Source organism: Littorina saxatilis, linkage group LG3 (genome assembly GCF_037325665.1).
Source record: "Littorina saxatilis isolate snail1 linkage group LG3, US_GU_Lsax_2.0, whole genome shotgun sequence".
NCBI lineage: Eukaryota > Metazoa > Mollusca > Gastropoda > Littorinimorpha > Littorinidae > Littorina > Littorina saxatilis.
Genome location: NC_090247.1, coordinates 43,783,277 through 43,801,825, shown reverse-complemented (window position 1 = coordinate 43,801,825; position 18,549 = coordinate 43,783,277). Strand labels below are relative to the sequence as shown.

The window sequence follows — 18,549 nt, the reverse complement described above, 5'->3', positions numbered from 1 at the left end:
GATAGTGGTATTTCCTTTGAAAGGAATCTTTCCAACTGTGCTGGAGATTTTGTTGCAGTGAGTGTATCATGATGTTTTACACACACACACACACTCACAAAAAAAAGCACCACCCATTGTAACCTAGCTCTTAAACTTCTGCCAAATGGGTTTCTACCGCTCTAAATGTGGAGTCACACTGACCTACTGTTAGCAAGTTTTTGAAGCCATAAGATGGGCTCCAGAATCAAATGCCATAAAAGCTGTTACAGATCAACAATTACTTACCTCTCATCAGCGGTGTCATTGACAATAGCCTCAATGGTGTTGATCCATTCGGTCACCAGTTCCTCATAGTGAGAGATAAGCTGGGGGTCCAAGGCAGCTGCCCTTTGCTGTTTGAAGTCGTTCAGCACAATGTTCTCGGGCTGCCGCAGCATCTGATGACACAGAGTAATTCTCTCCATACAATTACTGCTCCTAGTTTTCACCTCAGCTAAAATGTATACAATTCTATTAAAATACTCTATTAATGTTTACACTGCCCTTTTCTCAATTTTTGTTTGTTTGTTTATAGTTTATTAATTTCCCTCTCATTGTACAAGTTCTTTATTTTTTTCATATTTGCTTTTTTGTTCGTCTTGTTCTTTTCTTTCATTGTTCAGGGTTACACTCAAGCCATGAACCATTTCAAACTGTTCCTGTACCTTGCCGATATAACCAGCCAGCTCAGGTCAGCCACAGTTATAAAACACACCAAAATTACTGAGGTTGAAAATTACTCACCCATTGCCGGGAATGCCTCATGGAGGCAGCCGTTTCATTGAGGGCGATGACAAACTTGTCCATGGAATGCATGAGGTGTGTCTGCCCCTCGTCATTGCAGTGGCCCCAGTCGTTCTGCGCACGCACAATGGGAATGTAGACATCTGACAGCAGGGAGCTCAGAGCTTCTATCGTGTTGTGTTTCAGTTCTCCGCAGAAGATGTCTCGCTCCATGTGATTGGGATCCACATCTTTGTCTGTGCGGTTCCGCAACAAGTACAGCACTGTCACCTGGGAACGCACATTTATGCAAAATTTAAATTTAAATTAAATGCTGGTGAAGTGCTTGAGTACCAAGAGACTTCAAGAGATTAAAAAAAGAAAAAGAAGAAAAAAGAGGCAAATACAAAAAGTTACAACTTCTTGATATTCAGTAGCCATTTTACTTTCAAACAGATGTGTATATGACATGGCTGCTGTTCCACATGTCTATAAAATACTTTTTCTGGGGCTTAGTTTAACAATTAATGCTAACAGTAGGTGCAGCAAGTTTTTGATACCTCACTGGTAAATAAAACAACTGTAATTCCAGATTTGCTATAAAAATGTGTCAGAAATTAAGGAGACTGCTTATAAGCACAACTTGCATTGCTTTTGGTTGTCTACATTTTGAATGCATACTATGTTGCTTTGCCATTTTCAAGTTAAATCTGACATAATGAACATCTCATTACAAGACATCCGATAGATCATTATCGGAGTGTATACCGGGACACAAAGCTGCATACTCTCAAAGTCGGAATGAAAATACTAGTTCAACTTCAATGCCAGTTCAGTCATACCCCACCAATGTGGGAAAAACACGGTCCCGACATACGAACTTGAAACAAAATTTTAGCAGTTGGTCTGAGGCTGACTAAACTATATGTAACAACCGTGTCTAAAGTCAAGATCAAATCAAACCTTGTCTAGATCCACATCTTTCAGCATTGCAAGGTTGCCAGTGACGTGGAGTTCGCGCGTCGAAATAACTCCAGACTCCGGTATCTGGCAGTAGAAAAACAAACGACATGGTCCACCAGCACGAAGAAACTTATTCACTTTGTTCAAAGTCGATTCTTCGCACATGAAATCTTCCAGAAGGGTAGGATTGTCGTAGCCTCCGATTTTGAAGCTCTCCTGGATTTTTCCAGCAACCCACCAATGTCTTTCATCCATGATGGCGGTTTATTTTGTGCCCTCCTGGATTTTCAATGCACAGAGTCCTAAAGGGTGCAGCGACGTGTTATACTGCTACACTTCATAAACCCGCGAATTCCCATGGCATGTCAATTGATCTCCGCCATATTGCTTGTTGTTGGTAACCAATAGCCCGGATGAAGCGTCGGTCAAAATAATCAGTATGAGAATTACCCAAGTGCGTATAGAATAACTGAGCGTTCTCAAATCTGCTGTCCACAAAATGATGGTTTTGCTTGCAAGCGTGTTTCCGTTGCCATTGACAAGGACTTCCTGGAATATACAAAAACTAAGACCGGGTTGTACATGCACCACCAAATAGTATTAATGATAATAATAATGCTGATTATAATGATTATAACAAGTTAAAGTGATGATTAAACACATACGCGCACACGCCCACACACACACACACACACACGGCACACTCAGTGACACACGTCGCCGCCGCCGTTCAGTCACGGTCACTGACACCGGCCGCTGACTCCGTCGACTGACGTGACACAGCTCGGAGACACCGAGACAGCCGATACTGATGCAAATACACACACACACATACATATATACATATACCGGCACGCACACTCACTGAGACTGACTGAAACACTGTGACAGACAGGCAGGCCGTGGAGACAGACATACGTGACACTGAGACTGCCGAAGTTCAAGTCGAGGCAGACCGTACACACACACACACACACACTGCACACACACACACACACACACACACTGACACACACTCACCGGGTACCACCGCCTTCATTATTTACATACACTTTATTTTTAAGTGTATTATTACGTTTTAGTTTCGCGCGTCAGTCATTATTACCAAGACTCTAGATACCTTATATCTTGTTCTTAGTTTTTAGTTGGACTTAATCAGTCGCGGTACTGTCTGTCCTCTTCTGTCTTGGTTTTCTTCATTCTGTCTGTCTGTCTGTCTGTCTCTCTCTGTCACCATAATTATACCATTTTTACTTCACATAGTCAGGCCAGGGGCGGATTGGGGGAGTGGTTACAGGGGTTCCGGAACCCCTCCCCATCGGCTCAGTGTAAAGAAAACAAGTCGCGTAAGGCGAAAATACAATATTTAGTCAAGTAGCTGTCGAACTCACAGAATGAAACTGAACGCAATGCCATTTTACTCGTAGCATCGTCAGGCCACCGCTCATGGCAAAGGCAGTGAAATTGACAAGAAGAGCGGGGTAGTAGTTGCGCTAAGAAGGATAGCACGCTTTTCTGTACCTCTCTTTGTTTTAACTTTCTGAGCGTGTTTTTAATCCAAACATATCATATCTATATGTTTTTGGAATCAGGAACCGACAAGGAATAAGATGAAAGTGTTTTTAAATTGATTTGAACAATTTAATTTTGATAATAATTTTTATATATTTAATTTTCAGAGCTTGTTTTTAATCCGAATATAACATATTTATATGTTTTTGGAATCAGCAAATGATGGAGAATAAGATAAACGTAAATTTGGATCGTTTTATAAATTTTTTTTTTTTTTTACAATTTTCCGATTTTTAATGACCAAAGTCATTAATTAATTTTTAAGCCACCAAGCTGAAATGCAATACCGAACCCCGGGCTTCGTCGAAGATTACTTGACCAAAATTTCAACCAATTTGGTTACAAAATGAGGGCGTGACAGTGCCGCCTCAACTTTCACGAAAAGCCGGATATGACGTCATCAAAGACATTTATCCAAAAAATGAAAAAAACGTTCGGGGATTTCATACCCAGGAACTCTCATGTCAAATTTCATAAAGATCGGTCCGGTAGTTTAGTCTGAATCGCTCTACACACACACACAGACACACAAACACACGCACATACACCACGACCCTCGTTTCGATTCCCCCTCGATGTTAAAATATTTAGTCAAAACTTGACTAAATATAACAAAAACAAACAAGTCGCGTAAGGCGAAAATACAATATTTAGTCAAGTAGCTGTCGAACTCACAGAATGAAACTGAACGCAATGCCATTTTTCAGCAAGACCGTATACGGTTTTGAGACGACCATTTGGCTTTGCCTTAATAGGCGCCAGGGTCGGTGTAACTTACACCTCTGACTTGTAGGTGAGGACAGTTGTCTAGAACAGCGCGGTGCATTTTCCTTGAATGAGGGTGCAGTGTTCGGTATAGAACTAAGGCGCGTCCGCCGCGACGGTGCCTGAGCTAAACATTGGCGGGTACTGCTCACAGCCCGGCACACGGCACTGTAAACATTCCCCCTCCCTTCACCTCTCTCGCCACCATTGGTCTCATAGCTATATACTCGTAGCATCGTCAGTCCACCGCTCATGGCAAAGGCAGTGAAATTGACAAGAAGAGCGGGGTAGTAGTTGCGCTAAGAAGGATAGCACGCTTTTCTGTACCTCTCTTTGTTTTAACTTTCTGAGCGTGTTTTTAATCCAAACATATCATATCTATATGTTTTTGGAATCAGGAACCGACAAGGAATAAGATGAAAGTGTTTTTAAATTGATTTGGACAATTTAATTTTGATAATAATTTTCATATATTTAATTTTCAGAGCTTGTTTTTAATCCGAATATAACATATTTATATGTTTTTGGAATCAGCAAATGATGGAGAATAAGATAAACGTAAATTTGGATCGTTTTATAAATTTTTATTTTTTTTTACAATTTTCAGATTTTTAATGACCAAAGTCATTAATTAATTTTTAAGCCACCAAGCTGAAATGCAATACCGAAGTCCGGGCTTCGTCGAAGACTACTTGACCAAAATTTCAACCAATTTGGTTGAAAAATGAGGGCGTGACAGTGCCGCCTCAACTTTCACGAAAAGCCGGATATGACGTCATCAAAGACATTTATCAAAAAAATGAAAAAAACGTTCGGGGATTTCATACCCAGGAACTCTCATGTAAAATTTCATAAAGATCGGTCCAGTAGTTTAGTCTGAATCGCTCTACACACACACACACACACACACACACACACACACACACAGACACACACACACACACACACACACACACACACACACGCACATACACCACGACCCTCGTTTCGATTCCCCCTCGATGTTAAAATATTTAGTCAAAACTTGACTAAATATAAAAAAAACTGTTTGTGAATTATGTTGTTGTTTCTGTCTGTAAAGCCGGGGGAAGAGTTAATTGTTTAATCAGTATCATTGTTGTACAGTTTTAACTGCCACTCCTATGCGACATGTCTTCCCTCTAACCATACTGTATGATGTCGGGAGCAGATATCATGGAAGACAAGAAAATTGGTTGTTAAAAATCAACATGGCCGAAGCAATGTTTTCATAAAAGAAGCAGTATTGTACGGGCACATGTTGAATTTGGGTTACATGTGTTGCAGAGTATTTGAAAATCCGTAGGCATAAAAACATGCAAAGAAGAGTGATAGGTCCCTGTTGTGAATATAGTCAAGTGGATAAATTGATTACTTATGTTTCACACTGGTTTTGCTGTTACAGCAGTCCCTCTCATGAACGGACACCCTTGGGCCAGTGCAAACCTGTCCGTACTCATTGCAGGTGGCCGATCACGGGAGAGCCCCCCCCCCCCCCCCCCATTACACACACTGACGGACTGAGTGAGTCTTTGCTACTCACGGTGAACGAGCTCTACTTGTCCTAAAACAATAAGGTCAAACTACTACAACTTATAACAGAAAGAAAAAAACCTGTCCCGGCTATAAAAATGACGTTAAATCAACGGTGTCAGAAAAAAAGAGATAAAAGAAATCCTCAAGTTCATGAGGATACAGGCACCCCATGAAAGCAGCCACGAACATACTCACAGAGGCACACATGCTTGTGCAGATACTTTGCAAAAATATGAATTGAAAACCTGCATATGTGGTAATTTCTTCTTTTTTTGTGTGGCTTTATTGAATACTTCAGGCAGTGACTTTTCCCTGTCCAGTTTTCTCTTTCGTCTCTCTTACCCCTCGCTTACCCACCCCCCATCCCCTTACCCTCCACTCACTTTACCCAGCCCCGACAGCACAAATTTCTAATCTGCAAGGCAGAGTACACATTTTCTAAAAGGAAGACTACTCCTCTTCAATTATATCCAGAGATCTTCCAGCTGTCTCCACCATAAGCCAAGTCAGTGTCGAGTCTTATACCCCCTTTCCACACAACCGTTCTTGGTCCCGTTCCTGTACCGACCAAGGAACGGTGTGGGCCCACGGGAGGGATCGGGACAGAACCGCAATGAACGTAGGCCTAACTGATTTAACGGAACTGCTTTGAACGGTAGGGTCGGTAGGGACGGCTGAGTTTGGGCTGCATGTTCACATTTTTAGCCGTTCCCCTCCCGATCAGAATGAACGGTAATGGAACCTCAACCCATCGCCATCGGTAACGGAACGCTTGGATCGTTAAAGGAACTTATAACAACGGTAACGCAACGGTAGCGCTCTCACACACTGAGTTGTCATACCCGCATTCCACACATCCGTTCTGTGTCCCGTTCCCTTACCGACCAAGGACGGCTGCCACTATGGTCAGACGCTGCTGAAAGATGCAAAAAAACGGCCGTTTGCGCAGCGTTCCATTGTTGTGGCAGCAGTCCTTATAGTTGGTACGGGAACGGGACAAAGAACGGTTGTGTGCTCGGAATGGGGGTATAACTTTTGACACAGACAAACTGTACTGAAGAATGAACAGATCTATGAGGTAACCGTTTCAATGGTCCAGGCTCAGGAAACAAAGAGCATATAGTGCAACTTCATGTTGGCATCTTCTCCACTGAAAGCTGAACCCAAAGACTGAAGACCAAAGTGCTTACCCCACTTCTGACCCGAATCACCCCCCTTCTGCTGGGTACACGTGCACTCAAGTTAACCTCTGCTTTGACCTGTGTGCCAAGTCGGATGAATGAGAGAGAGAGAGAGAGAGAGAGAGCGAGAGAGAGAGAGAGAGAGACACACACACACACACACATAGACAGAGACAGACATAGAATGACAGAAGCGGCGGAGAGACTCAGAGGGAGACAAAGACATACATACAGAGAGAGAGAGAGAGAGAGAGAGAGAGAGAGAGAGAGAGAGAGAGAGAGAGAGGGAGAGAGAGAGAGAGAGAGAGTGGAGAGATAGAGAGAGAGAGAGAGAGAGAGAGAGAGAGAGAGAGAGAGAGAGAGAGAGAGAGAGAGAGAGAGAGAGAGAAAGAGAGAGAGAGAAAACCACCTGTAACTGATCTCGTGAGAACGGTAACAAACGAGACATGTCACCTCTCCGAGTGCATTCCAATAGATGACCGCTCCTGCGATCATCAATAAATTGCCATTATTTAATACTAACTTTAAAAGAAATAATGAGTGGCTGCTGACACCAGTTGATCATGTTTAAAATCAAGGATAAGCCACAAATTGTTTATAAGATAGCTAAATTTCTTCAGCTTCAGGGGGGCTTTGCCCCCTAGACACCCCCCCCCCCCCCACGGTACCCCACCTCTACCGACCCCTGGACCTCAGGTTGTAACCCCCCCCCCCCCTCGGGCTTAACTGCTCCGCCCCTGTAGGCCTACTTGTTTCCCGAACTACTTAAATCAGTTATTCGTAAAACCCGGTCCCTTAATTTTGATTGTTCCGTGTTGCTGTTTGTTTCTGGTGAGTCCATTTTGTTATCTTGTTCAGATTTAGAAACTTCAAGGATTTATCAGCACAGCATACCGCGTTCCACTTTACTTGTAAACACTACATAAGTTATGAACATGACAGGTATTCGTCTATTTTTAAACCTTAGCCTATATGTTTGTCATGCGCCTGTTTGTTAGTGTCACCAAATTTAGGAATAAAATACAGAAACATGGTCGGGCGTTTAACTGTTCTGTTCTGTTTTTGTTTCTGTTTTGTCGAATAACAAAATACAGCAAGTTATACAAAAATAGGTTCGTACGCATCGCTCGTTCACTCCACACACGTGTAAACTGGCCCTGTGGTCATACGTGTAACAATGGATGATAGTTCCATGCCGGCAACGGCTTTAGAAAAAGAAAATTTGACTCATGTTGTGTGCCTCTTCTAGGGGTACTACGAACCACAGGCACACGACACAGGGGGGTTGGGTTGTTCTCCTCATGCCTTCTAATACAACGTAGTAGGAGAGCTCATCCACCCACGTTATTTTTCGCAACGCAGCTTTACACCCGTCCAGGTTCATGTTGTGCCTATGTTAAAATCCTTGAGGCTTACACGAATTACCTGTCACAGGATTATCTTTCTGCTTGAGTAGGCCATTGAGTGTGTATGCTTTTGCTGATAAACCTTGCTGTGTTTACACATATCCGTCCACGACTTTCGGCGTTCAGGGTGAGTGCATGGTTTTTTCTCCTAAATTGTTTAACTTACAATGCCCCTATTGTCAGTTTGAATTTGCTTTTTGCAGGTATCTGTTGTTCGGGGTTTTCTCCGGAATGGATTTACTTTTGCTGGTAGCATTAGTGGAAAACAAGTGGAATGAATCCAAGAACTTGTTGTTTTCTATACTTCAACAAAGGAACAACAAAGTTATGTTTTGTGGTGCCTAGAAGTTTTTGCACACTATGCACGCTCGCGTACACACACACACACCCTCGCTCTCTCTCTTGCTCAGTCGTTCGTTCGTTCGTTCGTTCTCTCTCTTCACGCCGTAGACGGTGGCTGCATTGGGGAATTGCCTCCGCACAAACTTTCACCGATGAAGAGCAACACGCCGGGTGAGTTTCTGCACGACAAAATCGTCTCTGTTTTCTCCAAAATGGCATATCATCACATTGCTGACGTTTGTACTTCGACCTAAGGTGTTATAGCATCCCATCATCGATTTTATTCTTTTCTTCGATGCATTTGTTAACGTTGAGCTTCGATTATTTATGCTTTTCTTGCAAAGTTTGCGTAAATTCTGACTTCCCACAGTTATTACGGAAAATCAAGGTTATCAATCAAACTGCAGTCTATTGAAATATCATTATTGTTTATTAGTTGACATGTGATCCAAGTTGTGTCATCCAAAGTCACGCGGTTGGAGCGTAATTCTTGAATCTGTACCACGACTGATCGATTTTGCGGCTGCCCACCTACGCAATGTATCTTTGCTTATGGCTGCATGCCTACGCACTTTCTGGCTGTCCACCTATGCGAGAACTACAAATAATAAAATGGTATATTATAGTTAGGGCTCTGTTCGTGACTGTTGCCTGCCTGTGTAAACATAAGACAAGACAGCGTTTATGACTGTAACCTATTTTTTATCCCAAGTAATACATAAATAAAGAAATCCGCGGAAATATTCTCATCTTCGGAAATTTTTGGGAAAGGTGGGTATTATGGATTAGTTTTTCCAGCTGACTTTAGTCACTTGTTTACAGCTCACTCTGTTCGTTGGTCTGTCTGTCTGTCAGCTTGTCTGTTGGTCTATCATACTTTGGACACTTTTTTTTATCTCTCTACTTTTACCCGTTATAACCATCAGTGCTGAGCACATTTTTGGACACTAAATCATGCGTAAGAAACGAAGGATCTTCACATATCAAACCTAAACCTAACCCAGGTTACTAATCCTAACCCAGGTTATAACCCAAAACACTTTAGTAATTAAATTTTTCGAACCAGTTGCAATATTTTAGAGAAATCATATTTACCACATACACAAAAGAACGCTCTTAGTCTATTATATAGCATAACACATAATTATTGGGTTTTGATGATCACGTCATCTCCCATTTTATGACGTCACTTCCGGTTTCTAAACTATATTGATATGTCAAAAAAGTGACGTCATACACTGATATGATAGCGAGTGATCTTTCCCGCCCGAGTTGCAGACAGTTGCTGAAAAGAACAATCGATATCAAACACACTCAGCCTGGCAGCATTCTTACGCATTGGTTTTAATTGTGGCAAGCCCAGGCCTGGAAAAAGAAAAGCTGACGGCAATACTAGTCACTAAAGAGTTAAATTGGCCTAAGTTCCAGCAAACATCTGTCATCAAAGCCCAAGGTAAATGGAAAAAGAAAAGCTGACGGCAATGCTAGTCACTAAAGAGTTAAATTGGCCTAAGTTCCAGCAAACATCTGACATCAAAGCCCAAGGTAAATATGTAGTCGTTAAAGATGGTAAAGTCTTTGTAGACGAAACGGCTCGCATAGCATCATGTCTCGAGGAACAACCAGAAGAAGTGTTTGAAGGAAAAGATGAGGTGCAAAGACTGCAAGACCTCCTTCCAGAAGCTATATCCAAACTCGAAAACAGTGGTCATCTGCAGACCTGGATTACACTACATGAAATGCTCGCAGATGGAACGTTTCCAATGGACAACATAGCCTTCAGGCTGTTCATGGATGTTGTGAGATTCTTGTCACTGCCAACGTCCGCAGGGATGCGATACAGCAAAGATGTGAAACAGTTTTGGAGAACAGGATACCAGCTGTTCAGAGGCAGGTTCCTACGCTTCATGGGCGGCCCAAAACATGCAGGACCGTTAAATAAACATTATAAAATTATTAAATAAAATGAATAACAAAATGTAATATATACTTACAGGGGCGTAGCACACGGTCCGGCAGGTCCTGCGACCGCCGGACCACTTTTGGGCACCAAAGAAAACACAAAAAGAAGGAGAGCGAGAGAGAGAGAAAGAGAGAGAGAGAGAGAGAAAGAGAAAGAGAGAGAGAGATTAATTCCTGTATCACACACGAGACGAATAAGCCTCAGCGGTGTAGTGCCTGTGATATTTTTCTACCGGACCACTTTTGACAACGAATTTGTGGTTTTTATTTGTTTTCCGGCGAACCTTCTTTGACAGTTCTGCTACGCCCCTGAGGTCATATGGAACAGGCATAAATTGCCATATATTTCCCGCACTGTAAAACTAATTCTATAATCATAAGAAGCAAAAAGTATTCGTCTCCCAATTCCCAAAACATACAAATACAAGCATAATATTAACTATTATATTATTATATTAGTTATTACTGGATGCGCTGTTCACAGTATCATTTGCGCAAATAATGCATTGGCATGCAGCCAATGCACCCTTTGCGTAGGTGGGCAGCCGCAAAATCGATTAGTCGTGGTACAGATTCAAGAATTACGCTCCAACCGCGTGACTTTGGATGACACAACTTGGACCACATGTCAACTAATAAACAATAATGATATTCCAATAGACTGCAGTTTGATTGATAACCTTGATTTTCCGTAATAACTGTGGGAAGTCAGAATTTACGCAAACTTTGCAAGAAAAGCATAAATAATCGAAGCTCAACGTTAACAAATGCATCGAAGAAAAGAATAAAATCGATGATGGGATGCTAAAACACCTTAGGTCGAAGTACAAACGCCAGTAATGTGATGATATGTCATTTTGGAGAAAACAGAGACGATTTTGTGCAGAAACTCACCCTGCGTGTTGCTCTTCAGCAGTGTAAGTTAGTGCGGATCCAATTCCCCATGCAGCCACCGTCTACGGCGTGCTGAAAACACAAACACTCACACACCCACGCACACACACACATATACACCGCACACTCATTATCTCTCTTTCTCTGTCTTTCTTGCTCTCTATTAAGCAACCGGCTATTTGTATATTTTCAGAAATTTGCATAAAATCATCAAGATGCGCGTCACAAAAATGAGGTACGTGGACTGCTTGTGTACATTTTCTCTCATGTTTTTCACACACATTCAGCCACCCTCCCACACACACACTCACACTGACACACACACTCATACCACACACACACGCCACATCCACCCGAAAACAAAGACAGACAGTGTGTGTGTGTGTGTGCGCATGCGTGCGTGTATTAACCCGGTGATGTGAAGTGGGATTTTCTAGAACTTCCAAACAGCACGCCAGGGGAAGTGTTACGGCAGAAAAATCGCCGTGTGTTACGCTAGCATTCTGTAGTCAACCAGGTTTCGAGCGCAAAAGGTGTGTAACTTCCAAACTAATAATTACTGCGGCGTAATTATTGAAGCCAGCAAAGTTTATTTGGTCTCAGCGGATTGATGATTGCATGAGGATTAACATGATATTAGATTAATTTTTGAGGCTTCTGTTTTAGATTTGTGACAGCGTCGTATTTGTTGATATTGTTCGATTTGGGGATTTTTTTTAAATGCCGGTGGAGATTACAAGAGGCTTGAAGCAACAAAGGTCATTTGATCAGGTAATGTGATGTATCATAACTAAAATGCATCAAACCCTACGTACCCAAATCGATAGTGTTGGGGTGTAATCCATCCAAAATCATGAAGACACTTCCACAGAAGAAATCAAAACTCTACGTACTCAAATCGATAGCGTTGGGGTGTAATCCATCCAAAATCATAAAGATACCTTCACAGAAGAAACCAAAACTCTACGTACTCAAATCGATAGCGTTGGGGTGTAATCCATCCAAAATCATAAAGACACCTTCACAGAAGAAACCAAAACTCTACGTACTCAAATCGATAGCGTTGGGGTGTAATCCATCCAAAATCATGAAGACAATTCCACAGAAGAAATCAAAACTCTACGTACTCAAATCGATAGCGTTGGGGTGTAATCCTTTTAAAATCATGAAGACACTTCCACAGAAGAAATCAAAACTCTACGTACTCAAATCGATAGTGTTGGGGTGTAATCCTTTTAAAATCATGAAGACAATTCCACAGAAGCAACTGTTTACAACGGAAGTTGTTGGTGTTTTTCGCGGAGATTGGGCATGGGTGAGTATTGTCGATTGAAATGAGCAGCGTTCACGGTAGACCACAAGTATTTTCCCTGATTTGATGTGCTTGGGCGCGACACCGTAGGTCTTCTTCTTCTTCTTCTTCTTCTTCTTGCGTTCGCCGTCACACCATCAGTTTAGTCTGCGAGACGAATGACGTCGTGGCTTCCAGGTCTTGTCTGCTCCCATAGAGTTTGGTGCGGAGAGGGACTGATGCTGGCCACACTTTGTCTCTGATTGGTTTGAGTTGGGGGCATGTCATTAAGACATGTTCTGGAGTCTGGTCTTCCAGACCACAGGGACAGGTTGGTGATGGGGTCAGCTTCAGCTTCCTGAACATGTGGGCGTTGAGGCGACAGTGACCAGTTCGTAGTCGCATGATCACTACTTGCTGCCATCGTTCTAGGAGATGATATGCGTCTCTCGTGGATTGTGGTCGCATTGCTGCCTTCACGAGGGTTTTCTTTTCAGCGAAGCTGACTGGGTTGTCTGGTTGTTCCTCCCTGGCTCCGAGTTTGGCGAGCTCATCAGCTGTTTCATTGCCTGGAATTCCGCAGTGTGCTGGAACCCATTGCAGGACTACTCGTCGAGTCTTGGCAAGCTCCTGGAGTTTCTCCATCAGACGAGGAAGTTTGTTTCCTGCAAGGGCTTCCAAGGCAGACAGTGCATCGGAGAGGAAAACAACTTGGGGGCATTCGCTTTCCGAGTCATGAATCATGGAGGCTGCTTGCATGATGGCCTGAACTTCTGCTGCATAGTTTGAGCAGTACTTTCCTGTTGGTATCCCTGCTGTAGAAGTGTGCCCCTCAGGAGATCTGACAAGTACACCTGCTCCTCCATTGGCCACGGCGTTTGTTGCTGAACCGTCTGTATACGCGTGGATCCAGGCGTCTTCAGGGTACCGTTCAGCAATCATGGCGAGTGTTAGGGTGCGCCTGGCAGTGTCGTTCTGGGAATCTCTTGAGGTAACGTAGGGGACTGTGGTGGAGATGTGAAGATTCTTGTAGTCTTCATTCCATGGCTGCGGCAGATCTGAGAAGCTGATTGGTAGTGCTGATGTAGGTACAGAGGCTTGGTGCTCTCTGGCAAGTCTCTTGCTTTCATGTAAGAAGCTGCTGCGCTTGAGGCGGTTCTTTGTCAGGTTATCCATCCTCTTCTTCATCGGATGTGCAGGCAGGCACTTGAATTTCTCTGACTGAACCATGACCTTGGCGTCTCTTCTCTGACTGAGGGGTTGAATGGCAGCAACTTCTTCCATGGCCTTTATTGGTGTGGATCTCATCGATCCAGTAATGATCCTGAGGGCTTGGTTTTGGACCCTGTCCAGTGTCTGCTGGTGGGTCTTCGCTGCTGTAGACCAAGCTGTGGAGCCATACTCAAGATGGGGCCTGACTGCTCCCTGGTAGACTCGCTTGAGTATCTCTTCGTTTGCTCCCCAGCTGGTTCCGGCTAGCTTCCGCATGATGGCAAGCTTGCGCCTGGCCTTTGCTTCAGCATTGTGGATGTGGGGTTTCCAGGTCTGTTTCTTGTCAAAAGTGACACCAAGATATGTTGCCTCGTCATCACTTCTCAAGGGTGTGTCACCAAGCTTGATGGTTCCGGTCTTTTGTTTTGAGGATAGGGTGAAGAGTGTTGTGGAGGACTTTTCCTTGTTGATGGCAACACACCATTCATCTGCCCATGCCGCCAGCCGGTCAGCAGCCAGTTGCATCCTGTAAGTGGCAGTTGTGGCGTATTCCTCCTTGCACCACATCACCAAATCATCAGCATATAATGCAGCGTGGATACCTTTGGGAAGAATTTGTACAAGGTCGTTGATGAAGACCAAGAAGAGTGTAGGAGAGAGGACTCCTCCTTGTGGGACACCATGTCGCAGTAGTATTTTCTTGCTGACTCGACCGTTGACTGAGATTCTTGCTCTGCGGTTGTGGAGATAGGATCTGATCCATCGCAGCATGTTGCTTGCGATTCCACATCTCTGCAGTTTCACGAGGAGACCATCAGTCCAGACCTTGTCAAAGGCTTTCTGTAGATCAATCCAGGTGGCGAAGAGGACCTTCTGTTCCTGGAATGCATCTTCTATTTCTTGGGAGAGATAGGTTGCCTGGTCTTCTGTGCTGTGAAACTGTCTGAAGCCTGCCTGTTCAGGAGCCAGGATGTTCTCAGTCTCTAGATACCAAAGCAGGCGCTGGTTGACCATCCTCTCTAGGGTCTTCACAGTGCAGCTGGTCAAGCTGATTGGTCTGTAACTAGCAGGCTTCTTCTTGTCCTTTCCTTTCTTATGGATAGGAATCATGATGGCCTCTCGCCAAACTTGTGCCAGTTTGCCTGTGTCCCAGCTGAGATTGAAGACCTCCAGTAGTTTCAGGACAGCTGTGTTGCCTAGGTGCTTCAGCATCTCGTTCGTGATCCCATCTGGCCCTGGGGATTTCCTGGTTTTTAGTTTCCTCAAGGCAATTAGTAGCTCATGAAGAGTGAGGGGTTGCTTCATGGGTTCCACATCTGTGTGGTGTTGTGGCCGCTCTCTCTGTTCTCTTCTTGCTTCTCTTTGTTGGACAGGACTGACAGGTACATTGCTCTCGTCTGCATAGTTGTCAGCAAGACGGTTAGCTGCTCGTCTCCCTGTCAGCATCTCTCCGTTCTCTTCCAGTGTCACATTCTGGCTTCTGTTTTCTTCATCATTGAGCTGTCCTATGACTCTCCACAGCTTCGTTCCGTCTCTCTCAAGATTCAGCGCAGCGGTTTTTTCTCTCCAGCTTTTGCGTCTGGCCTGGATCTTTGCCTTGAGAAATTCAGCCTTTGTCTGCTGGAGCCGTAGGTGGTTCTCATCTGATGGGCTACTTTCTGCTGCCTGTCTGGCAGATTCCATCTCATCCTGCAGTTCTTGTAGCTGGTTGGTCCAGTATGGCTTGTACTCTTTGCGAGCACCTCGTGGGATAGACTCGTGGGCTGCTTGCAGGATGCAGGCGTTCAGGTCTCTGACAACGTTACTGATGTCTCTACCTTGGACATGGAGGTCCTTGGTAAGAGTGTTTGTTCGGTGTCTGAAAAGACTCCATTTAGCCTTCTTGTAGTTCCAGCGAGGGTGGACAGGGTAGTTCATGGTGTTCCTGTTGATGGAGAGGAACACTGGCCTGTGGTCACTTCCTCCTAACTGCTCTCCCACCTCCCTGGTGACGTCTCGGTGGACATCTTCGGTGCAGAGAGCAAGATCTGGAGTGGAGGTAGTGCGCCATCGTCTGGAGTAGAAGGTTGGGGTATCATTTGGGGAGTTTATGAGGATGAGATGGTGTTCATCTTGCCAGTCTTCCACTTCTTCACCCCGGCGATCGATCTGACTGTAACCCCAACTCTGGGAGTGACAGTTGAAATCCCCTACTGCGAGAAAGCTCGAGTCTGGGACTTCGATGGTGTCAAGGGATAGTGGACGGTCGTTGGGGCAGTAAAAGTTCAGGATCTGCAACTCTGTGTCATTCAGTTTGGCCCGAATCATCTGGTACTCTGCTCCCTCCATGTGGACGGCTGTTTCGCAGGCTTGGATGTTGTTCCTAACTAGTGTCAGGACTCCGCCTTTGCGTCTGTCAGCTCTGTCCTGTCTGAAGCACTGGTAGCCTCTGACCTTGAAGGTTTTTCCCATTTGCAGGTGGGTTTCTTGAATGCAGCAGACGTTGATGCTCCTTTCATGCAAGATATGTTCTAGCTCTGTCTTCTTGTTCATGACTCCTTCTGCATTCCAGTGCATCACCATAAAAGGTTGACGCTTCTTGGATGTTGAAGTGGTTGTTGTGCTACCAGTCGCATTCCTCCTCCGTCCCCTGGCGCAGCAAGACGGACGAGAGGGACCTCCAGTAGCTGAGGTTGGGCTCCTTTGAGGCTTGGAGCCCGGCGCTGCCTCACCCCGGAGGGACCTCAGTGGGCGAGCGCCATGAGTGTCGCTTCTATCTGATGGTGTCATGGTTGGCGTTGATGCGTGGTACCATGGTTTATTAGAGTGCGCTGTGCAGCCCAGTACCTCCGTCTTCAGCACTCGAGGTTTCTGTCGGGGTTGCCTCACCCTTAGCTCATGGCCCGTACGTCCTACCCTGAGAGCACAGGGGGGAGGATTTGCCGGGATCCCACCCGGAGCTAGGGTTTTAATGCGCCCATAGTCGCATTAGATGAGTCCCGTCGAAGGGCGATGGAGCATTTCGAAGAGAGTAGCAGTGCCGCCTGCTTCCCCACTCCACCCTGGTAGGAAACACCGCCAGTTTGGTCCGCGGCCGCAAGCGGCTGGTCTTCATATCTGAAGTCCGTTCCCCTATCCGCCACCCGGGGACGCGCTGGGTTGGGGGTGGTCGCCCCACTGAAAGTCCCACACTGGGTTAAAGAAGTTCAGCCTGTCCCAGGACACCGTAGGTGAAAGGTTTTACACTATTTTTCACTTTTATTTCAAAATTTCTTTTATAGAGTAAATTAGGAAAAAAAAAGAAAAAAAGAAGTATCAAATCATCCTTCGCAACGAGGGTGATTTTTGAACGATTTTGCCGAGAAAGAAACTTACCGTTTTGTTTCTAACTACATGCCCCCTTGTCGTCTCAAACATTTGAGAAAGGCTTTTTTGGGGGGTGAAATGTATACCTATATGGGAATGTAGATGGGGACCCCTTTCTCTCTTTGAATTTGGATAGCTATCTTACCCATTGCACTATTCCCCTTATAGGGGGGTGGGGGGGGGGGGGGGTAGGAAGTAGGTGAGGCAAGGGAAGGAGATGGAAGAAAAAAGGTCGGGAACGTTTTGAGAGTGGTGGGGTGAAGTTACGAAGTGAGAGAAAGAGAGAGAGAGTGTGTGTGTGTGTGTGTGTGTGTGTGTGTCACGTGTTTGTGTGTGTGTGTGTGTTTGTGTTTGTGTGTGTGTGTGTCTGTGTGTGTCTGTGTGTATCCCTGTGTGTGTGTCCCAGTGTGTGTGTATCCCTGTGTGTGTGTGTCCCAGTGTGTGTGAGTGTGACAGGCGCAGCACGTGGGGGATTACCCATGCGGTCCTCAAATGACACCAAATGCTCCCCCCCCCCCCCCCCCCCCCCGAGGGCAGTTTGGGTTACCGAAGCGTCCACAGAGGGCCGCTTCCAAGTGGGGATCAGAACGGGGTGTTAACAGGTATTTTCAGATTTGTTTTTAACTGAAAATAAAACCCGGACATTTCTTGTAATCACGAGCCCTGAATAAGGTTGATGTTGTTCCTTAATTACTTACTGTTCAATTGCATTGTGCCCATTGTCACGCACACGTAAGCTTACGCAAGCATACCACCATTCATGCTAGGTGCAGTCCGAGGCAAACAGAAATTACATACACTAAATGAATTCACAAATACTAACAATATAATATGGTTTGTCGCTTGTTGGCAGACCAGCTTTTTTATACACCAGTTAACAGTTCCGCGGCCATTTTAGATCTCGCACATGCGCACTTCTTTTATCGCGAGCAGATTCGACCTATTTCCTTTTCCGGGTGATGCGCATATTGTTTTTCGGCATGTTTATGTCTTTTTCCTTTTCCGGTTGATTTCACCGCATGCGCAGATCGTGTTATTCGCCCACGTCTCTACGCTAGGGACACTACTCCGGCGCACTACTCCACCCGTTGAAAGGGGGAAATATTTTCTTCAGTGGGGGAAGGGCTCCTAATATTGACCACTTTTTGTTTCATGCTGATAACTAGCTTGTTTTCTTGTGAAGAAGTTTCATTTTGTGTTTGGTATTCCTTCTCTCTTAGGTTAACCGTTAGGCCTAATTAGAGTGAAATAGCTTTGATAGACATTCAGCAAAAATTAAATACAGAAAAAAATCACAAATGGTCCATATAAGGAGCCT

General features: G+C 44.6%; 1 protein-coding gene across 9 annotated transcripts in view; it reads right to left on the bottom strand.

Moving 5' to 3' along the window:
* The window catches only part of LOC138962452 (uncharacterized), a 172,530-nt gene extending 170,416 nt beyond the window's left edge, over window positions 1-2,114 (bottom strand). For 5 of the 9 annotated variants that reach the window (XM_070334264.1, XM_070334267.1, XM_070334265.1 and 2 more), the window contains exons 1-3: window positions 1,708-2,113; window positions 766-1,035; window positions 268-419 (exon numbers count right to left, since the gene is read on the bottom strand). In XM_070334264.1, the coding sequence (XP_070190365.1) occupies window positions 268-419; window positions 766-1,035; window positions 1,708-1,962 (677 nt within the window). In that variant the 5' untranslated portion in view covers window positions 1,963-2,113. Of the gene's footprint in view, window positions 1-267; window positions 420-765; window positions 1,036-1,707 lie in introns of all 9 variants that reach the window. The other 4 variants (XM_070334266.1, XM_070334269.1, XM_070334272.1 and 1 more) reach the window with 1 other exon arrangement.
* Window positions 2,115-18,549: the final 16,435 nt, after the last annotated feature.